The 24461-nt window shown below is 46.5% G+C and overlaps 1 protein-coding gene across 1 annotated transcript in view; it reads left to right on the forward strand.

Annotated features, from left to right (window-relative positions):
* LOC121592680 (homeobox protein araucan) overlaps positions 1-24461 on the forward strand; it is a 59727-nt gene that overhangs the window by 17866 nt on the left and 17400 nt on the right. The window contains exon 2 of the mRNA XM_041914341.1: positions 19104-19505. Within this exon, the coding sequence (XP_041770275.1) occupies positions 19104-19505 (402 nt within the window). The remainder of the gene's footprint in view (positions 1-19103; positions 19506-24461) is intronic.

Below are 24461 nucleotides of genomic sequence, written 5' to 3' on the forward strand. Positions count from 1 at the left end.
ATGCCATTGCAAAGCTTGCTTCCTTTTCTCTTCCTTTCCAATCCCGATCCGAGGCTGCATTTTCAGTCGAGGTCACAGAACACACACACAGGAAAAGGTAAAATCAACAGAAAGCGTAAAAACCACAAAACTATCTATCTTTTGTCAGCGCTAGCCAGCTTTACGCCCTACCCAACGGGCCAACGGGCTGTATATCCTTTTCCAGGCTCCTGGCAGCGAAGTGCAGCAAAGTGTTATAAATACAGTTGAAGCAAAACAGTGCAAAGAGTGGCGGCTAACGTGGAAACCCCAGCCTAAAGAAAGCAGGGACGAGTGCATGTTAGTGCAGGATAATAGCCCGCAAGGAAATAACACACATCATTGCCTAAGTAAACAAAAGTCAAACTAAACAAATACAGTCAATGCTCGCACACACACACACACACACACACACACACACACACGGTACAGGAGGATACCCTCTTTCAGGAAGGGTAGGAAATAAGCGAAATAAGGCTTCGTAGCTTTGGGAGTTGGAAGGATGTTTATCCTATTTGCGGTAAACGGGCGGCACCGACGCCGGGTGAGATGGTAGGGAAAATCAGTTTCTTAATAAATATTGATGAACGGCACCCGATGGAACAGCGACGACGGGGCTTGTAACGCCGCCGCACAACACACACACACACTACTTTAATATCCTTTCGCACGCTTTACGCCCTCAACGGGCTTTAAGCAAAGGCCGGAGAACGTTTTAATAAATGATTCCGCACCGTATCGAGTTTCGGTTGATCCTTTGTGTTCAAGCCGTCGATAAATACAGCTTGCAGCGAGGGAAAAATCGTCCACAGCTAGGAGGCTTTTGGATGGAGAGGCCCCTTGCTCCTAGCGGGCAATAGTATGTGAAATCCAATTCCAAAACTATATGTTACCCGCAGCTACTGGAAAGTGATTTGGCTTCTAGAAGCAGTGTGTTGCTAAACTAATGTCACACTTGATTGAAGCCGACGTGGGAATGTAGTGTACCCCACTCAACGGATTGTGGCAAGATGAGATGTGATCACTTCTCCCAGGAACATACTGCTGCCAATATGTACCCAGTCCCTGCTGGGGATATTGTCCTCCTTTTCCGTGGAAATGACCCACCAAAGACACCATCATTTATTATCCTGCCGATGAAGTATCATTTATGTTTCATTCCTACGGAAGATAACCTAGGGTTGGAGTTCCGATGTATTCTTAAGGGCATTTGTTTTTTGTTTTTGTGTTGCTGTTGCGGTTCACTGGTTTGCAAGATATTCGCCAAGTCTTCCCACAGGGCATCGTGTGCCATATGCCCGGTGAGTATCAGGAGGTTGCCTCCCCTTCTTTAGCCAGCTTATCGGTGCCAAACATCGACGACATCAATCGTCAATCGTCGGCCAAAGGTGTGGATAAAAGGCACATCATTTCGCTTCGATCGCCCGCAAAGCGAAGCGCGCGTTCGTTGGGCACACATTTGGAGTCGTATTTCCAATGTAAATATTAATATTAATAAAATATTACATTTTATGGTTCGACGAAATTTATGTCCATTTTCGTACCGGGTTTCGGTTCGTTTGCTTCCCCGTTTGTGTGTTAGTCTCTCTTTCTCTCTCTTACTCGCGTTTTGCGGGCACTGTTGGCTTCCTTTTTTTGCTTCAGTTTTATATGATTGCAGTGCGAACCATTGCCGGCAACAAAAACAAACAACCGCGAAATGAAACGAAGTCAGTAAAACAGGCGAAGATTAAGCAAACTGCCAGCCCGGCCCTGCTTGCCTTCCCTTGGCCTCTCAACCGCGGCATTCGAACGGAAAAGGAACGCCATTCGTAGGTGTAAGACGGTTTGATATAACTTTTATACGACTGTGGAATAAAAATGAAACGGTTTTTATTACCCCCCCCCCTCCCCCCTCTACTGGTGCACGTGAAACTCTGCCACCCACCATAACCCACCGTGAAGAAAACAGACCAAAGGTGCACACAGGAGAAGATGAAACGGGGGTGCTTGTTTCGACGATTGGTCATCTGTCGGTTGGATGCGCACATTTTTCACCGGGATACAGTCCTTAAGCCACCCGTGGCAAACAGACTTCATATATCATTCGGTTCCATCGGCTGGGCGGTATCAAACTCATATTTGACCTCTCGCTTGATCCTTAGGGAGGAGGACAAAGCTGTCGTCACCCGGAAGAACTTTATCATCATTCCATCCTAGATCCAACTCATCGTCATCGGTATTATTATTATTATTATGATTATCATCATCACTGTCCTGTGAACATACTGTGAACAGGCAAAAACTCAATCCTGAACGAATGGTGCGTTTGTATGTGTATCTTTCCCCCTTTGGGCAGTCTACGTCGTTTGCTGTTTTAAGCGTAAGGAGGATAACTCGGGTGACTTCTCACGCCCAAATCACTTCCTATCTTCCGAATCAGATCTTCAACTTCGACCGCCTGCCCAGCTGTTGCCGAGTGTCGTCATCTCGGGTGTGATCATCGGTCCGCTTTGGGGACGCCGCACTCACACAAAGCGCAGCATGTGTGCTGGCTGCCTCTTCTCGCAACGTTTTTATTGTTTATTTATGGAAAATCTGTTTTCCTTCGTTACGGTTTAATGTGTTTATTAGCACCATCACTCGTGGCGTTTAATGTGATTAGGGCAGCTAGCCATTCGTCGCCGTCGTTTGCAAAGGGGTCGTCCCTTGTATGAGCGTGTATGAGTGTGTGTCGCTAGGAATTGGAAATCAGCGTTGCGATCTTTCATTATTTGCCAACCACGACCCGAAGCACCCCTTCGCCCGAATGGATGAGGGATTCTTTTCCTCTCGAACGAGCAAAGGTGACAGTCGGTAAAGATGACTCTCACGGGACACGCAAACTCTTGGTCGTACGTGAGAACGGCCGGTAGTGGTTGGGTTCGTTCCCCGATGTTCTGAGTTTCGTTTTGCTTTCTCCTAATCTTGCCGCCCAAGGATTTTCGCCTCTTTTGTGTCTAGGAAAGGCAGGAGATGCTCATGCTCACTATATGCAGCTCGATTGTTGGGGAGTTTATTTCAAAACTTCGAGGACGAGTGATAACAATGATGAACAGATTTTTATACGTCTTTACGATATTATTTATAAGTTGCATAACAATCAGTCATGTCAGAACCATATTAAGCGTTGCGCATTACTTTGTAAAAAATATATCGTTTTTAAGCTCTATCTTAAATTTTGTAACATTAAGCTTTCCTACACGTTGAGGTACGATAAATGATTGGCCTATTTTACAGTGTATCCCTCAACTTGGCAGCGGAGGTACGGCCAGATTAAGTAGTTAAATACGGCTTATAGCTCGTACAGGCAAACACACATCTAGCCGAATCCATGCTCCATCCAGACATTGTGTTATCTGTTGTTTTATTATGCTTATTCAGAAAACGACCAGCAATCGATACGATCGCTTCCAAACTAGACTTTTTCTCCACCTTTTGTTACACATGCAAATGGGAAAATCCACCGATCGAGCGCAAAGCCTACCATCAACGGCTTATTATCGTCACTGACCGCCCAATAAAGACCGGTTATTTTCTAACCACCCATGTTCCCTGTGCTTCCACTCTTGCACCCCACCGCAGAGAAGGCTCTCCTAAGGCTAGGACATAAATTGTCCTATCCCATCGTACGCTGCTTTGTTGTTATTCAAATAAGCATCTTCACCACCAATTTCATGTTGTACTACAATATCACCGCTCTTCCCAATCGATCGCATCTCTCCGCCGTGCCCACGTTAGCAGGCACGCACACGTCGATAGCTCTGGGTATTAGATTTTCAACAAACTCGCCCTCCCCTCCCTGCTCCCTCCGTACCCCACCTTACTTCACGCAGGATCGCACGCGGAAGCGAGAGAAGAAGATTAATACCGCTAATGGTCATATTTTATGTGCCCAGCCGCGCGACCTTTCCCCAGGCCCAGGCGATCCACAATGGAAACAAACGCAACACATTTGTCGTGCCGCCGACGTAGCTTGTTTTCTTTTGATTTTTATCGCACACGAATCGATCGATAGATCGACAAGCTTGTAGAGATTCACTTTCTATGGGGTGACCAGCTAGGTGGGGGTTAGGATCTGCGGTGATCGCAACTGCCTTTCGCGTCCCATCGCTCCACCAAGGCAGGCCCTAAGGTGCGGGTGTAATGGCTCACTTGGCATGGCACGGAACCACACCCAGGGGCCTCATTTGATTGTGCCTGCGACGATGACGGCGATAATAACGACGGTGTGTGATGATCATGATCGGCTCAGGGTGATGATCATGATCGCCCGGTTAACTAGCCACGGGACCATAACGTTTACCGTTTATCGACCGGTGGCGAATGTTAAATCCGATGTTGGTATTAATTTTATCGATCGTTTCGTTTCCTCTTTCGGATGGCTACGTGTGTCAGTGGTTGTGTGTGGATGCGTGTGCTTAGGTTTCACTAGACGCATTTGTTGAATCACAACAGCTCGACGCGTTTGCTTTGTGCCCGGTGATGATACTCAATGAAAGCTTTGCGCTTGCGCCACCACGCTCGTTAGCGTACGATCCGATCCAGTGTCTATAAAACGGCTGGTAGCCTTATTTGCTGTTAATTTATGATCGTGTAATACATTAATCAAGTTTTCAAAGCCACCAACTACACCGATCGCCGGGCACCGGGCACTGGCGAGACGGGATCAAACTGTAATGGGGAATATTTTCACCACGCCCGGTTGCCCCCGAAAGCTCTTAGCAGTAGTTGATGAAATAAGGAGAGTGTAGACGACGTGATTAGAAATTAGTTAACTAGCGGTGTGACAGGAGGCAATAGAAATTTCGTTTAAATGGCATCATTTCACTTACAACGGAGCTTGCACACACTGTAGAAAACATACATTTACAGCTATTGCAATCTGGGGAAACACAATCACCCGCAACACAGCAGAGAGTGGGATCGCTCATTTGTAAGCCGGCTCGCGATGCCGCACGATGTCTTGGTTTGTGCGGCCAGCGGCAAAGAGTTTACATTACCCGGTTTTTGCGTCATACTCGTCATACGAGTAAACGAGTAGTTAATGCGCACCAGACATGACACTGAATGTTAAAACTTTAATTAATTAATAGCCTTTCATTTCGCCCACCATTACCGCACGGGAGATGAGATGGCGTACGGGCCCGGCGAGGGAACGCAAACTCACACAGCACACCGCTTCGTGTTTCATGACGTTACTGTAGTGCTGCCGTGTGCTGCCAAGTACTCACTCAGTTCTGTACCATTTTTCCGCTGCTTCTGCTGATTTGGTTTTTTTTATTCGTTCGTTCATTCGTTTGTTTGTTTGTTGTTCGTGTAGCTGTGCCTACCTTCACCACGAATTGAAGTCATGTCATGTTGTAAGCCGCTGGCGTCAGGTTCTCGTCCTCCCGGCACACTGATCTGATGGCGGAAAGGGTATTGTTTTACAATTGCAAACTAATCCGCAGTGGCACTGTGTCTAGTGGCTCGGGTACTTTAATTTCGTGTGTGCATGATCATAACGCTGTATGTGTGTGCGTGTGTGTAATAAATACACCAAGGTGCACTAGCCGAGCAGAAATAGAGATCACGGCACGTGAGTGGTGAGGTGATGCGATGAACGCCCGAAAGGGATGGAAGGAATATCCGCAGAAGGGTGAGGTAGGGCTGCTACCAAGTTGATGCTTGTTGTACTAGTTGTTTGTTTCCTCGCTTAGTCAGAGCAAATCGATGTAATTGAAGTCTGCACGAAACTCCATCAGCAACCTTTTCCAAAGCCGTTGCATTGGCTTCATCAGTAGCGAATAGCGGGAGGAATGGGGCTGGGCAAGCAAAAAGCGGGGCGCAATGTCTATGACCTCGAAAGTAAGTCTTCTGTGAAACTTAATACCGACCTAACGTGGAGTACAAAACGCTTCTAAGCCCTTCCCGGCGTGGCGAAAGGATGGCTGAGCGCAACCGGGAGCGCAGCACAATCCGTGTCATTGTTTATGAACTTAAAAACATGGTTTCATTTTTTTAAATTGGTTTCATACTGTTTTTTTTTCTTCTTGTTTGTTAGTTGCAAAAACCTCAACGACTTCGGGGCAGACGTGTGTGAAACCAAGCCGTCGACTGTATGCTTTATTAGATAGTTTGATTGTTTTATGCGAGTTTCAAGAGAAATAAAATCGACAGCTGCTGAATTACACACCGTCACACATCGCTGACGGCTCAACGATACACATACACAGCTACAGGCGAGTTTGTCCATGGCAAATGGGCTCTATTGATAAGCGTTGCAGCAATAAATGCACAGTTTTCGGGTTGAAGGGAGGGCTACAGAGATAGAATTAGTGTTGGAATCTATTTTCCAATGAGCGCGCTAGAGAAGCGCGAAGCTCATCGTGCCGGAACCGGAACGGTGGCTGGGCAGGGTGCGAATCACACGAAAAGAAACTGGCAACAGCACCACTCATAAACTCACACAAACTGGCGGAAAATCCCAACTGCAACCAGCAAAGATGGCCGAAACAGTTTCGTTTTGTTGCCTGTCTATAGCGCGCTAGAAGGTCGTAAAATGGCACATACATACGCATTCGTGGCAAGTATAGCCACCGGGTTGCCCGTTCCCCTCTCTTTTCGATAAACGTCTGTAAAGAGCGTATTTAACGATTTATTAACGCACAGGAATAAAAAAAATCCCCAGTTGTACTAACAACATGGCCTACAAGCGTGTTCAGTCCGCTGAACACACCTTGTTTTTTGTGGGTCTTGTTGGGACCCTACCTTGCCAAAGGGTGCCTAAGAATCCTCTTTAAAAAACACAAGGGTTCATAAACAAAAAAGAAGTAAAATGGCCATTTTTCTAGCATGCCACATTAGCTCAGCAGTAATAGTTGCTGGTAAACGAGGCAAGGGAGAACTAACCGGAACGCTGCATGTTTGTGATAGAACAAATATGGCCTTGTTAAAATTTCGGAAAACAAAAACGGATGCGGCCAGCGGATCTGGCCGTCGTGTATCAGAGGCTCGTGTTTCCATTGTCCGTTTCGTGAAAATAAAACCGTCAAACACTGCCGTCAAGATAATTAATTTTATTCAAAGCAAGCGAGAGCCCGTTAAGGTGTGGCAGCGGACGGACCGACCCTCTGCTGCTGCTTCCGCCGTGGTTGTCGTGGAGGTGACTTGGGAAATTTTTCAACCGCCCCGCTTCGTTCGCACACTAATAATCCGTCGGAAAAGAACGCAGCGCGCAGAGCGTCACCTTTCCTGCGTCTGGCGGACGGTAATTATGGCGCTGTGATGTGATGTTCCACGGATAGCGCATGGAACGTGGAACAAACCCTATGGCCCGACCGTTCTCTACCGTTGAGGCGAAGGGTGCCAAAACACGCAAACAACGCGTCACGATGGAAAACGCAACGATGAAACCGGGATGAAACAAAAAGCAACCAAAGGTGACAAAAGACCACCTTCGGGAGAACCCTTCTAACCGACAGTGCAGAAAAGAGCGTGAAGAGACGGAACGACCTCAGTCAACATGACTGCTGCTGTTGCTGCTGCTGCTATTACTTGTTCCGTTGCCCCGCTCCCGTGCGTATCCATCAGTGACGCCATTTTCAAACACAGATCTGATAAGCATTAAAACATGAAAATAACATTAAATCTATACTTTTCCGCGTACACACAGAACCCTTATGTTGGCTGTTGCCGGTTGTCGGTTGTTCCCTCTTGTGTTTTTGCTTCTGGGACCGGGTAGTAGTTACAGCGACACAAAAAAATACATATTTTACTCGTAAATGGACATTCCGGTAACTAATGGTGTTAGGAGTGCTGAAGGAGCTCGGCTACGGGTAGCTCTATTGTTGGACGCTTTCGTGCACAGCGAGCCTTGTGATAAAATGAATCATTTTTATGGATGTTTTATGCAAAGTTTACACAGTGCAAGATGAGTTGCTGAACGTTTTGATTGAATAGCGAGCGAGCGAATGCTCAATCCCTTGCTGCCGTGCAAATGGGCGGGCGAGCAACGCGCGCCGAAGAACGTCCTGCAGCAGTGCACTCATCATGACACTTGATGAGCATGAGTTTCAGTGCCGCGTGCCAAACATGACCCTGTAGTGTAGCGACCACCGGCAATCGCCCATTCCCATACACGTGCTCGGACGATGTAAAATCAACCATAGAAAACCCAGTGCAAAACAAGCAAAAACCGTACCTGAAATCTCATTACGCGAAATAACATTATAATTCAATAAAAACTCATACATAACACATGTACCATCCATGTCATTTCCCGCGCACGGACAGTTGGCACTGTTAGAGATGGAGGGAACGGGTGTGTGTGTGTGTGTGTGTGTGGAAGCCTGGAAAAAGCCTGTCAGTCGGTTTGTAATAACATTGTCCTCATTGCTACGAGGCTTCAGGAATCAGCATGAGGTTACGAACTCTTTTTTGCTCAAGCCCTCCATTTGCTAACATGCACATCCTTCACCAGCCGCCATTCCAGTCCCTCCCAGTGCACACATACAAACGTGCAGAGCGTTACACGCTCGCATACCAGTCAGCTGTCATGTAGAAAAGATCGCACGGAAAGTACCACAGAAGGCAACAACAACAACAACAACAACAACAACAGCAAAAAAGCCATCCATCCAGAACAGACGAACTATTCGGTGTGCTGATTTGTTGCTGCACACTGGACAGGATGAAGTGCCTTAATAAGCTGTCAGTCAGCATTAACATGTGTGCACAAAATGCACAAAATGCACGAAAAGGCGTCCGATTAACGGGTGAGAGTCGTGCGAATGATTTTAATGCATTTCTTTTTGCTCTTGTTTTTCCCCCCAAACTCTCTTTAATCATCAGCAAGCGTACATCGATACAGTTTGCTGTCAAAACTCGGTGTTGCAGCGAAACGAGAAACCGCTAGATTGAATCGTTTATTTGTCAAATTTATATCGCTTCTCGTGGTGGATGTTATTTTCTCCCATTTCGTTTTAGCTTCAATTCAATCTGACTGATTGCTTATTGAAGCGTTATAGATTCATGTTTCGTTGCTCAACTGTTTTGTTTCACTGCCTCGAGTGCCGCTTCAAATTGGATAAGCGAAATGTGTTACGCTGTGTGTCCGCATGGGCATGGGGAGGGTGTTATTTTTCACCATTTTAAATTCCAAACGTCCAACACGCTTGGAAGGACCTTACGAAGCCTAGCTGTGTCTGGCGAGGACCGGCGCAGGGGTTAAGGCGGGAGAAAAGCTCGCGTTTCACCGAAAGAAAGCAACGCTAACAAACAGACAACCAAACAAACAAACAATCCAAAACAAACGTACACCGTTGTCCTACAACGTTTCGCCCTGTTTTGTTCGAATCTTGTTCGAAACGTTGTTCAGTTCTCACTTTCTCGTACAGTTTGGCAGTTTTGGACGCTGGGGAGAGGAGGGTTTTTTCCGGCATTTTTCTACACAGTTTTCACGCGCACGGAGTATCTGTTCGGGCTACGCGATTTGCCATCATGTTTCGTAGCTTCAGCTTCATCCTCCACCTGCTCCGGAGGCCGACACTCACCCTGGTCATGTTCGTTTCGTTTTCGTCATGTTTCGTGCTCGCCAACGCGATATCGGCCAATTTCCGCCGGAACACCGTGTGCCACCGTCGGTTGAATTTTGAAAGGTATCTCAAAATTAATTTAGCGCTCAATAAGCTGTCGGTTCACGCGTGTTCGTTGTGATAATTGGTTTTGGTTTGGATGTGGCTGAAACGGAGCACCGAGGTGTGGTGTGGCGTGTTTTGCAGGGTACACATTTGAGTACATTTGCTTTTTCGCCTGTTTGCTGCTTGTGCTTTCACTTCACCGAAAAGCTATACGGGTTCCGTTTTGGCACAGATGATGATCACCCATCGGCAAAATGGCTCTTGGGTGAAGGTCCTCGAAAGGTTTTTGGACCCCGGTTACGGTCAATTTGTTTCCTGTGCACGGAGGTTGACTTTTCCACGCGTGTGATGAATACATCCGTCACCTTCAAGCGGCTAAATAATGGCACCGACAGCTACTACAACAGCAGCAGCTCCGGGCGGATTAGCAACGGATCGAAACAGTGCGAACCGGCCGACTTTAGGTAAATCCGGAGGATTTAATTTTCGTGCAGCCAAATCCACACACACATAAAGAACAAAGGTGCTTGGCTAGCACCGAAAGTGAGCACTTTTCTATGTGTATCAGTGTGTGAAAGGGCAGTTCGGGAAATAGAGTGAACAATCCGCAAACGTTGCACAAACATTTCAATTAGTTAGAACCTTACAGAGCGATCGAGCCATTTTTGCCGTCGGCTTGAGCGGTGAGGGCAACATTTGCAGCATATGGCAACACAGTGGACGAGATTGAGGATGAGAAGCGTTTGACAGTTTTGAGAAGTGTTTTCATTGCTCCAGGTTCAAGGAGTGGGCCCTTCTAGGCAGCTGCTAGGGACTGCACAACAACTGACCGTTAGATTGTGCGCCGTAGATTGACATGTTATGAGTGACACTTCAACAAATCTGTTGCTGGGAAGAAAATAAAGAAAGAATACAATGCTTAACAAGTAAAAAAAAGTAATACCAAGAAGAAATTCAGACTCGCTACAACGACAAATTAACTGCATGATCGAGTTTACCATGCAATTGAGTCATTACGATCGTTATTCTCGATCACCACCACCACCACCAACAATCCCATTACACAATCAGACCGATCAACAGACCATTTGCTTGTACCGCCACCATAGCAGCTCGATAGAACTCGATCACTTAATCGCTGAATTTGTGAGCGCACTCGCAGCAAGTGATATTTAATATCATCATCGCTCCACTGCATGATCGGCCATCTTGCCGATGGGCCTTCCGCCGCCTGCCGTACGATATCCTACAGAGCCGGGGCCCTGCTACAATGTCAAATTACTTCAGCTTCACTGCGCCAGGCCGCTCCCCAAACATCAGTTATGCATGACTGGCTGTGCTGGAAGCGGGAGAGCAAATTAATAAATGGCTGCTATGCGCTGAGCGATGATGTTTTGCTCCCTTTCCTACGGCTCGCTGCTCCGGGCCGGTCGGAAGGCAAGAAGCAGCGAACCGAAGAGAGGGAAATAAATCGATCATTACAATTAATGACTGCCCTTTTGCGCTAGCGTTTCGTAGCGTTACGCAGGCCAGGCTGTTACTGTGTCTCGTTCCCGCTTGCGGGCCGTTGTGATGAAGCGTGATCACAACGCCTGAGCACAAGCTTGATGCTGCAGCAATGTGTCTACCCTCGCTTCGCTTCGCTAATGTTAATCGAAAGAGGAAAGCTAACTCTGCCGCACAGGGGAAACCCAGCATAATGCTGCAAAATGGTGAGAAAGAGATAAATCCATACATAAGAGTGGAACGATTATTTGCTTAGCATGGTGTGTTACGATCCCTCCTATGTGCTTTTGTTTGCCGCTTGCTGAACCCTCTCTCTCTCTGTCTCTCTCTTTCTTCCACCCAGGGGCTAGGCAACCGAAGCGTGAACGTCTAGTTTCGTGTAGTTACACATGTATCAAAAATTGTACTTAAGCCCTCCTTAGCTGCACATCTTACCATGGTTCTCCCATTCGCGCTTCGCTTTCAGCCATTAAAACTAGCATGATCATCGTCTAGGTACAATGATCACTACCGTTTGCAGAGCTCTGAATGTGGCCCATTTGGTTGGGCTGTAGTGTTTTTTATGATGCAGCAGAAAAAAAGCCTCTCCCATATTCCTCTGCCAGACCGATTCCTCTCCTGTTAATACCTAAATGAATACATTCGTTCTCGCGCATTAGAGGTCTTTGTTTACGCTTAAACGTGGGTCGAACAGCGCCAGAGCATAATTGCTACGGTTGGGCGTGGTCTTAAACGTTCCTGTTTGTTTGCCAGCCTTTTGTTGACGACTGCACTCACTAGGTTTGGAGGAATCAGGTTTTTCTCACCTTATCCCAAACGGCTTAGCAACGATTATGTTGTGTCCCGTGTGTGGCTCACTATTTCACCTCCCTCGGTATGGAAGTATGCTAAGCGCTGAAATATATGTGCAATTAGGCACGAATTCTCACTACCGCTCGCTTCTCTAATACGCTGTACCGGTGGCAAGCTCCGTTCCGGTGCGCCTGCCCGCTTCCTGAGTTCCTGGGCAACGTTTCGGTTTTATTTCTATTCTTGTGTAGTTTTTTTTCTACCGATGCGTCCAACCGATTACAAAAGTCGCGCAGTCACACGCTGAGACAACGCAAATCGCCAAACAAAAGGTTGGCAAACCCGCTCTCCTCCGTCCTGGCTGCCGGTGAAAGATTTGATCTGGGTGCCGGCGGAAGGGGTGAAACGGGATCGGGTTCGTTGTGCTCTGGTTTGACGATGGGTTCGCTCGCAGGCACCGTGACAGCGCGGGGAAGCAAAACTAGTAGTAAACATAAAATGTAAAGCGTAATCCGATTATAATATTATTTCACGGTTCCGACAAAATTTTCAAAACATACATTCACACACACAAACTCAAATGCGCACGGCCAGCTACGGGAAGTAGCTACGGGGCGGCAGACACATGGGCACACGAGTGAACATTAAAGCCTCCGATGACACGAAAGTGCGAACGGCGACGGGGGCTTTTGGTGCTGAACGGTTGTGACAAGACAGGCCAAGACAAAAAGAGTTCGGTGCGTTGGTTTTAAAAACCTCACCCGGGGACAGTAGCATTGGCCTGTTTGCTTCCCAGTCAGTCGCTCACTCCAACGGTCCGTTCCACGCACAACTGTTCCGAAAGGCTTAAAAAGCCGATTGCCTTTTTAAGGCCCATTCTTTGCTCTAAGCTTCGATGTAGCACTCGCAGCAAGGCCAGACTGGGCAGAGACCGTATAGGTTGGTTTGTGCCACACTATCGAGCTGGGGCGGAAAGAAGCCACCTAAATGGCAGCGCCATTAAAGCTGACACACGCTATACAAGGACACGCGGATCAGGAATTGAGGGTGCATCCGTTTGCTTGCGTATTTGTTTCTATCTCTTCATGTCTCTCTCTCCCTCTCTCACACTCAGTTTACCCTCTAATTCTGCTTTTGTTTCTAATCAGTAACGGATTTCGATCGATTACCTAACATCAAATAAGAAGTGTAGAGTCACCGAATTGATTGAGTCCCAAAGCCGAACAACGAACCTCCTTTCAAACACCTTCAATAATAGTCAAAACAAATAAAACGCGGCGCTCTGTGCTGCCAACACGCACGCAAAAGCACGCCTTGTGACGGTACAATAAAACGTTACTTCATACAGCGTTCCACCCGTACGAGCGCCGTTGTCGTAAACGTTGCTGTAGAACACGCGCACAACGGTTGGCATGCAACGGTAGCATTAAGGTAAGGCGTGAAAATGTGTCTCCAAACTCCAAGACGCCTGCAAAATCAGCGTTGCTCTCCCATGGGAATCAGTTACATCGTATCAGCTTGTCCTTTTACAACACCTCTTTGTTGTGTTCACTCGAGCTCCAGAATATGAAGAACTCCCCTTTCTAGGATCCAGTCTGTTTGTCGCAGTGGTTTGCGTTTACGTTAGCTTTTACATGTAAACCAACAACAACCACCACACAAAAAACACACACTCATTCGTGCGCTCTATGGTATTTCAATCTCATAAACCCAAAGCGTGCAGCAAGAGGGCGTTTTCGTCAATTGGTCGCCGGCAACAAGACCGCGAAAGCCGATACGGCTGAAAATCTGGCTGAAAATGTTGTGCAAATAACAATATTTACCCAGATGGTGGGTCCCCCTGGTCCCGCGGGTTCATCATCATCATCGTCGTTCGCCATGAACGCACGCTCGTCAACTTCACGCATGCCATGTGTAGCATTTGTGGACGATCGAGCTGTCGTCGAGGGACGCGCGTTCCTGCATTTGGAATAGGTCGTAAAAATCACACACATATTCGATTATGGAGTGGTGCCTCGACCAAGGTCCTCGAAGCTTACTGCTGCATGCTCGCGAGTAGTGAGCGTTTGGTTCATCTCCCTTCCACGCATTGTGCTGTGCCGGTGAATAATATGCTACGTTGCCCCCCTGGAATCGTATTCAAGGGCAGTAAAATGGAAATAACTGGCGCCATCTGGTGAATAGCGCAAGTACGGCGCACCGTGCCTCAGCGGATGAGCCGCCTGGCTAGTTGGATTGGTTTTGCGGGGTGGCGCTTGTTTAATCAATAGCACTATTTAAAAGCACTTTAGTATGTTTTTTTTGTTCTTGCGAGGCAAAGTGAAGCAGCGAAATCAAACAAATTTTATGCCACGCTATTTGTATGCCATTGTCTACCGATTGTTTAACGCTACAATGTTTAACGAGCTGTAGGAAAGTTCATTTTGGATTGCGAGTTAAACAAATAAAATTTTCAAATATTATCTCCAAAGTCATTTTTTATTTAATTTCCTTATCTCATTACAATCTCTTATGTTTTGGCTAGCTGACTTTATTGCAGCTTCATTTTCACTTCAAAACATCTTGTCGTCAAACAGGCTCTTCCAACTCCTCCGCTCGTGTGACACCATGATCATCATGTCCACGCAGCCTCCTTTGCCACCGCCTGAACTCGTTCGCCGACGCGTTCAGAGTCGTTTTGATACGTTCTACACGATCGTCGAGTTGCTGTCCGTGTTTTACCTGCCGTCGTCGATCACTTTCCAAGTGGTGCTGCTGCCACCGTTCCTTCCCCATGTTGTCCGACCGTCCCGCACCGTTTGCTCCAGGACGTATCAAGATTTCAAGATTGCTTAGGATGCCTGGTCCAGCCACCGTGTCTCCCGTACCGGCCGAACCCGGACCATCATCACGCCCGACCAGCCTGTCGTCATCGTTGTCGTTATTTTAGTGTCAATTTTCATCCCAACAACTCCACCGTGAGTGCTGAGCGCCGGCGAAACGGTTTTTGATCTCCGGTCGATGGACCGTTGTAGTACGGGCCGCCCTCAGCCATCTTCCGCTCGATCTTCACCATGATCACTTGTCCATGCCGTCACCTTAGTGTCACGACGAGTGGACCGGGGGAGCTTCGTTTGAATAAATAAGCGCTGAAAAACAAGAATTTTATTGAAAATAGCCATTTGTCGATTCCGTTTCGTCCGCACGTCCTTGCCCCGCGTCAGTTGACCTCGCGCTAAGTAACCGAAAACCGACTCAGCCTGTGTGACTGTATAATGCACCGCAACGGTCACGTGTGTGAGAGAGATAGAGAGAGAAAGGTAGACAAATGACAAAATAAAATATTAATAAAACACAAACTGAGTAGGCCGCGAGAGGTTTCACTAGGAGCTTCTATGTTTCTTTCCGATTCTTGTCCCGATCCTTCGACCCGGCCGCTCTCTACATACTGTCTATTTTCCGCTCGAGAAGACGAAAATCAGTGTTCGAATGTGGCGGCGTTCTTTTTGTGAAACACTAGACGCCACGATCACCTTCTTTTTTCTCGACCTTTCCCGCGCCAACACTCTTCGTTCATCATGACTTGTTTGATTTGTACAAATTCCAGCGCTTTAAGCTGTCATCGCTACCAAACCCGGGCGACGAAAGTTCCCGACGGTTAGGTTTTGCTGATCTACAGGAAGACTAACCGTTCGATCAAGCTTTCGCTCGTTCGCTGGTGGTTTGGAAACCTCTCACTGATCGATGGATTTCATTTTGTGAGGTTCCATGAATTGGATTAATTTCAATGGTCGATTTGTAATTGGATTTTATGTTCACAATTTATGTGTCCCGACTAGCTGCTCTACTTCTACCAATGCGGGCACTATTCATTTCAATTCGGGCAGTGTTTTCAAAGCAGAAGTTGATTAAATTTTATTGATACACTTTACGGCACAACAAGCTTGTATACGGGTGAAATCTACAATCGATACGTGCTTCCCTGCACGATAGAAATTTTTAACACATCACAAACCGAAGACAGCTTGTTCGAACAGTGTCCTTTTGCCGGCGCAGACCGTGTCTTCGACACGCTGAGGGGAAATTCAATCAATTTTCTGCTTATCAATCAGTCAACTCATTGCCCGGACAAGGCTGACATCGGACAACGACACGACAAAACATGGCGTACTTTGTCCGGAACACAAGTCGCACACGCTCTCGCAACTCGGACAAACACACTGTACACGAACAAGCTACTTCCTGCGCGGCGCTCCCTTCGGCGGCACCCCGCTGTCTGTCTGTCCTGAACCTCCCGGGCGTGGAACGGCAACCGGCCAGCAAAGGTGTGTCGCGTTCGATTGCGAGTATCGGTTAGAAACGGTAGGCAGCTTTCTTCAAGGTGCTAGATAAGTGTCAAATAGGTGAAAACGAGCTTGTTCAGTGGAAAGGCCCCGAATGATAGATCGGCCATCATCAGCTCGATAACGAGACCAGCCCCGCACGGAGTGAGGTGAATGTGGACAATAGGTAGGGAAGAGCGCGGCCTGTGCACAGCCCATTGCGGTAGTTTAGTTTTTGATGTTGGAGCTTGTACACTTGAAGAGCTTCCGGAATGGAATCGCGCTCAACTGCTCGACAATGCGACACATCGAAACAAGTCCAATTTCAAGGCTTGTCAACTTTAGGTTTAACGGTTCGCTTTGTAACACTTCAAGCAGGCGCAAAGATCAAACAGGCGATAGAAAAAAATGAAGTCAATCAGAAAACGTATGTGCGTCTCAAGGTTTGTTGATCATCGTTTTGTGGAAAAATCCAACCCATTTAAGGCTTTCAAAAATGAGTAAAAGCTCCTAGTGGCAAAGAATGTTACTGGCTTACAAACTCTCCTCTTGCTCGTGTTCTTGCTTCTAGTATTCCAACTTCAAATGTGCATAAGCAAATAAGCACGCTCATGTTGCAATTGTAGCATTCCAATGCACGATGGCTAGGCAAATATTTATTTCCCCTGACCATGCCCCATGGTACATCCGGAAAACGCGCACAATCACACACAGCGCACAGCTTCGAACACTGTGTAAATATCGCCCGAAGCGTGTTCGTCCTCCGCCAGGTTGGCTCGCGAGCATTTGCACACGTACCTGAGTGCGTATCAGATTTGTAAGTGCCTTTTACCGCTCCGTTGTCCAGCCCGCCACCGCATCTGATATGCTTGGGCTAGCACGCAGTGCTAAAGCGCAAACGGACGACCCATTCCCGCACCGGCCACGAGCACAATCGCGAACCTAATTTGAGGACATTGCATTCCGCTGGTGCGGAACTCTGTTGCGCGTGAGCGTGGACAGTGGAGTTTGCAGAGCGTAAAGTTATTACATGCATCGATGTTTTTTTAACAAAACATCACCACAACCAGACCGGCAACATAATCAACGAGGCCATCGGCCAGGGGCAGCGATACGCACATTACGTGCGGTGGTGCCAGCACAGTTGTCGCAGGCGAGTCCGGACGGCCAAACACTACCCCCATCGACTCGGTTGGTGGAGAAAGTGGCTTGGTGATAACAATGCTTTTAATTATGCAGTAAATGTTCACGATAGCAATACTATTATTTCTCTTTTGCAAACAATCAAAACAGCCACTCGCAGCCTTGGTTGCAGATAGATATTATAGGGATTATAGAACATATCTGGAGTTTGAGGAGGGTCGTTTGAAACCACTAGCAAAAGCGTTCAAAGCACGTACCAGAATAGAGAGCTTCCATCAGCCCATGATAACCAGAACTAAATTGCCTAAAAATTCGCACTCTGCTTTATCGTCATCATTTAGCAAAAGTGCATCCAACTCCTGTGTGCCTACGCGGTGGTGCTAAGCAAACATGTGCTTTGTGGTTGACTTCGCAATGACCGTCGCATGTTACTCGAACGGCGTGCTGCTCTCGCAGGTTTTGTCCCATGGCCCATCGATGCGCTGTTATCAATGACTGCGCAACAGCCAGAACGTTGTTCAATTTAGCTGGCGGGCGTAGTAAAAAAGGTAAAGCGAAAAGGTTCTCCGGGTACGTACACAACGGCAGGCTTGTCGGTCCGGGGGTTTGCGTGCGAGCTTGCTTGCTTCCTCCGTTCCGGTGTTCAAGTCTTTCCTGATAAGAAGACTCCGGGTCGCTTGCAGTCGCGGCTGTTGTTCGAGCGATCACATCGCACAAGTTATTTAGCTTATGTTTGCACATACTCAAACCACACACATTCAACACATCTTCCTCCACACACACTCAAACACACTCGTGCGAGTATTGGAAGGCTGGTTATCGATCGTGAGGACGCGGTATTTGTAATTACATTAAATTGGTTCACTTTATATGCGTACGTGATTTATAGAGTCAATATTGATAGGGAGCTTTATGGGTATGGTAGCGCTGTATTTGTCCAACGCTCTTGTGTCCTCCTATGCAGCCCCGCTCCCACACACGACGCGTTAGAAACGGTTGCCAACGGTTGATATGCTGTTGCTACGATGCACAAGTACTAGCAGCGAACCGGTAGTTCTTATTTTTATCCTTGTACGGTGTCGCACTACCCCCCGTTCGTGCAACCCATTAGGCGGTGCTGATAATACACACACAATCGGATCACCATCGCCTCATTGCACCGACCCTTCCCGACCAACCAGGGGGTGATTATGTCCGTCACGATTGATTTTGACATTTGACATGCGGTTGACAGTTGCCAATATCTGGCCGGAGGGGCACCGATACCATTGCACGTCGATTGCTTGCGGCTTAATCATGTTATTATTGCGTTCCTTCAGGTGCGTGATCTTGTCGTTGCGTGTAAGTGGCTTTCAGTGTACAAGTTTGCTCAGAATGCACCTTTTTGTTGTTTCGCTGCACGATCTCCTTCTTGAACTGAAGAGTACATGGAACACACGAAAAAAAAAAACACACACACAATTGCACCGACATGCAATTCGTTACATTTCTTAAGGTATCGGCCGCAGTTGTTCAGTCTTCGGTTGGCCTTCCATAAGCGCAATGCAATGCACAGTAATTTCAAGCGTACAATAATTTGTTACCAAGCTTTCGTCTTCCCGTTCATGCGGCAGTTAAAATTGTATGTTTCACGCAGCGCAATTGTGTACTAATGTCATCAAATCTCACTCATCCTGTTTATTTTTTGTCGCCTCTCCTTTTTCAGAGCACCACACCGACAGTTCCGTCTGCGCCATCATCACCACCGACAGCGCCAGTCGCGATGGCCGTAACGACAGTGCCCCCCAGCGCCCGGAGTGCGTCACCCTGCTCGGCCACCTCCGGCCCACCGACGTCCGGGCCGGGTGGGGCCGCAGGCAGCGGGGGCAGCTCGGGTGGACGCTGTTGCGATACGGGGCGACCCATCTTTACCGATCCCATCTCCGGCCAGACCGTGTGCTCGTGTCAGTACGATCTCATCAGCTACCAGCGGTTAGCGAGCGCCGGCATTGCCGGCCCGGGGGGTGTACCGCTCTCGATGTACAGTGCGCCCTACTCGCCGGAAACGATGGCCGCCTACTTTCCGGCCATCGGTGCCGATCAGGCTCCGTTCTATGCGAATCCAGCGGTAAGTTATGTTTCAAATACTTTTTTTTACTGTTCATCGACAGTTCAATTACAAGCTCTGTTATTTCTGTTCAATCAATTGAGGCTAGAAAGAAAAGCCAAACGTTGTTTAACATGTTGTACAATGACACCCATCTGCACAGCTCGTTTTGAAAGTGTAACATTTAAATGTTCAAAAATTTAAACAAAACCCGAATCTGAAACTTTATTTTCATTGTATGAGATTCACGTCGTTACATCAGTTATATGAGGGGTGATATAACATTAGAGTTTGTTCGTTAAATTGTTTTCGGCTGAAATGCAACAAAACAACATACATTCTCTACCATTGTCAGTCGTTACATTTCCAATAGAAAAAATATAGCATAAGCTACAAAATCATTTCCAAAACAGTCCCACAAAACCTATGTTATTGTTTCACAATTTTGCACTGGTTGGAATTTTTTCTCCCGTTTGTAAATTTCATTTCACCCCAAAAGTTCCACACAATACAGAAGCATAGCAATGAAGCGATACTGAAAACGGTAGGAACAATCCACCGGAACAAAAACGTAACTCCCAAAAGCCTCATGCAACGGTATATTTTGTACAATCTGTGACTTTACGCGGGTGTTTTTTTTTATGATTTTAATCCTGTACTACCGTCATTCACATCCACACATCTATTTTTCGATAGGAAGAGAGCGAGAAACATAGAAAGCGGTACGGCGAATTCCGCTCAAGCCGTCCGCATTTTTTGCAGTGAAATATTATAACCCTGCCTGCATGGGACGCAATAACAACAAAAAATGCTCACATTTTTCACAACACACTCTCATGTTGTGAAGGTGGTGAAGACATGTTATAAAATCTAGTTTTTTGTATCACTGACAAAAACGCAGACACACACACACACACACACCCTTGGACACTAGTGCAGGGTACGGTGTGGTGGTTTCGGTACGATATCTGCCATGTTCGTATGGATGTCGGACATCCCCAACGGAGCGAGGAAAAAGAAACCCCTCACCGTCCGGGCACACTCGACACACTATCGAATCGCAGTCCGCTCGTGGTGCTTCCGTTGGCTATTCTGTGATTGTTCGCATCGTTTTGTAAGCATCTGTGTACCGTGTACTTTTTATGCTTTGGTGCGTGTTATTCTTCATACGTTGCCACAAAAGATAACCACTATGAACATGACCATAATGTGGACATACGGTGGGCAGATATGACGTTATTAACAACGACTGTGGTTAGCTAACGTTGTTAACGTAGAGATATTTGATCTGTTGGCCAATCACAGCATAGGTTTGACATTTCTCGCAACATTTTTTTTTTTGTAAATATTTTCAAATTTTCCACCAGTTTAAATTATATAACAAATACAATCCCTGGTTTAAACATTTGTTCACTGACTCCAATCCATTAAGGAGTGGCAAAGCGTGACACCGAAACAAAGATTAACATACATCAAACGTGCAGTTTCGTGTTTATCTCATAATCTCCCGACAACACGGGAAGCTTTCAAATCATCATCATATCTTACCGGGGCATGATGATGATTGAATCAATAAAAAAATTACCATCGATTAGCATAAATAATGTCTTAATTTAATCAAATGTTATGTTTATGCCTTCCAAATTTCCCGTTCTTGATTCCGGTTCAGGTCTCCGCGACATAGCTTACAGGGATTTAGCTTTTCTCTTCTGCTCTTCACCATACGCTTTGGCAACACATTGAGCATGAAGTCCAGCTCTTCGAGTGTTGCTTTTGCTCGAAATATTCGAAAACCGTTCCAGGCTGCTCAACTGCAGCACGGTACCGTCGAAAAATTTATGAATAATGCCCAATCAATTTATGTCGCCGACCAATCTCCACACCAACGTACTGCGCGTACCTTCTTCCCGGGACAGTATAGCTGCGTAAGCTGACCCAATGTCGGAACGGAAAAAATCTCCCTGTTTTTTTTTCCTCCCCAGCCTACCCTATTGTTGTTAAGCCCCACTTCCATTCACCCCTAACGAGCGTAAAGCGATTTTTTCTTGAATGGAACCATATTCAAGCTTAACGCATCGAAGCGAATGCACGGAGAGCGCGAGAGAATACGTATTTACGGATAAACACAACCTCCAATGCCCAACCAACATGACAGCACATAACGCAGCGGGGTGGAACGAAATGATTCGAATTCGATTGTCCGGCAGCTTCGCACGTCGCTTTCGGTTGCGTTGCCGATGCTTTCGGTGGCTTCACACGGCGGAGACTTCTCAGACGCAACCGTCGAGGGGAAGCTCTGGAATGTCCACACTTTGCTGCTCAATGCTCTGCGAAGAGATGTTTGTTTTGTTAGATCCGGGCAGCTTACATCGAACATGAATGAATATCGTCCGGAGCGCGGTGTGGAGAGATCGCGATCGGCTTGTTGTTAATGTTGTTGTTACGTACCGGCAACGAGGTCGGGGGATGGATCAGCGAAGGGAAAAGTAAACTAAACAGTATCATAAATTTAAGGCTTGTTAATAAAATGCATGATAACTATAAATTTTTTGACGTTCTGTTTACATTTCGTTCCCCGCCTTGCACCATCTCTGCGTTTGTCAGGTGAATGTGGCCATTCCTTCACCGCTTTCATCCACCCTGGACAACGATACGAATGCTTCTAGGCTGAGAGGAGAATAAAGGAATGAAAAGAGTGTAGTTAAGCGGCTGATTTTGTAAAGGGGCAGCCTTTATGCGTCTGCCTGGAGCAGTGTCGTTCGATTAGGTGGTGGTATCGTTCCGTTCTTCTCGACCCACAATGCGTCATGGTCTATCTGCTCGCTTTATCCTCCACTTTGTGTCGGTTTGGCCTTCTTGGCAGCTCATTTTCTTAAACGATCATTGAAAGGTGCTAATCTATTTTTTAAATGCTCGTTGGAATACTAAAGCGAAAGCGATTGTTTTATGAAGTTGTCCTGAAATACTAAACGTCCGATGCCATGTAATGTTTAAACTTTACAAAAAATAGTCTAGGACACTTTTATGCAACTATTATAACTATTACTATGCAACTATTTTATTTGTGATCGATTTACTCACTTCAACATAAATCAGACAAATGGTTGTCAACTTAATATTTAAAACATATTCCCGCGTGCCCAACACACATGCATAATGATTACGAGGCCTGCTTTATGACTTCATTTCTTCTGTTCTGTATGCATCCACTCATCGAGGAGAGTTTTCAGCAGCAACAAGAGGTACGATGAGTGACGATGTTTATATATTTTTATGAATCAATTATGCAATGACACACATGTTTTATGTCTTTTTTATGACCCTTCCTGACGGTCGACTGATCATTATCTTGTAAATGCTGTGGTGAAGTTGTTACCTTTGACTTGGCTGAAAACTGAAGGAAAGTCAACACTTCAACCCGTTGCTTTTAACAATGTGCACGAAAGAAGTAAAAGCTTAATGTTTTGACCGATCACCAATCACCTGTCATGAAAGTATTTCTGTCTGTATGAAATGAACTTACCCACGATAGATAAACATCCTTCCAGGTGGACAGAATTAGGAGAGAGGAAAAAAATGAAGAAACCACTTCCTAGCCTCCCTTGAGGGACGAAGTGATGTGATCCTTGCTATCTTTATTTCCATCTCAAGCTTCCTTGCGGGTGAATGTTTCAACCTAGGAGCTCGATGAAGTAATGATGAGTAAGAAATGTTACCAACAACAGCTCCCATTTCCTCATGCGTTGACTGGATTATTGACTGGAGTATATATTATCCGCTCAACAGTGTCAAGCCCAGGGAATGATGGTAGGAGGTAAACAAAAACCTATCCTGAGCGAGGAAATAAAAATATGGCAGTAATAAAAATAAAAATTACGTTTATGCACGTATAATTTATCTTAACCATCTCCTTGACAGCCTCTAGGGTAATACGACTAGAGCAACTCGGGCTAAATTGGGCGTAAACAGAAAAGGTTCAGCTTGTTTTTTTTTTCGCCCCACTCACACACGCTACATTAGAAAAGGAAAGAATTTCTAAATCGAAGGTTTTTACTACAATCGCTCCGTCAAATCGAATCATGCTCTCGCATTTTCCCCCGAGAGGCAATTCACTTCACGAGTCAGTGTCTCTTGACTGACAATATCTAGCCCGTGCTATAGAGCTTAAACACTGTGTGCATGCATAATTTATGAAGAACTAGCCGAAAGCACTTGGTGCGGAAGTGCAGAGCAGTAGGGAGGACAGAAACAAGCAGGATGCAGGAAAAGAATAATACATCGCACCAGAACACTGAAACACTGAAAGGTTTAATGTTTTGAAACAGAAAACTCAAATTTTCAGTTTCCGCATGCATATAACCATTCGGGCTTTTCCTTCCATATGTGTGTGGGTGAGTTTGTATATGAGTGTGTGTTTACTTTTCTCCTTCTTTCATTCGAGTCTCCCCAATTTTACCACCCTGAGACGTGGATGCAAACGAAAGATTGTTCGGTTTATGGTGCCCAATGTGAGGAGCCTCAAAATGCACGGTAATATGCTTAGCGTTTACAACCTGTTTACGATGATGACGGTGGTCCGTGGTGCGTGGTGTGCGGTGTAGAGTTTTATGACTTCATTTGCCTGGTACCCCCTTCCACCCTTCCCATCTCATCCATCTGCTTGGCGCCTGTTATTAAGGGCTAGTGTGTAGTTTTTTGCTTCCACCCAGGAGCCTCCACGGTATTGCATTGTTCCATTGATACTGTGATGCATCTGAACGCTAGAAGGGAGTAAGCGATAAAATCCCACCGCCCAAGGACATGGTCAAATGACAATTGTTTTATGCTTCAATTGCGTCCACTTCACTCTCCCGGATGTGTGTGAGTGGGTATGTAAGAAGCTTTCGTTGCGGATCGGGATAACTACTACTATAGAGCAGTGGCGGAAAAAACACAACCCCCAGAGCTGTATAACAATCAAACAAACATTTCGCGTTC

Source organism: Anopheles merus, chromosome 2L, assembly GCF_017562075.2.
Source record: "Anopheles merus strain MAF chromosome 2L, AmerM5.1, whole genome shotgun sequence".
NCBI classification, from domain to species: Eukaryota; Metazoa; Arthropoda; class Insecta; order Diptera; family Culicidae; genus Anopheles; species Anopheles merus.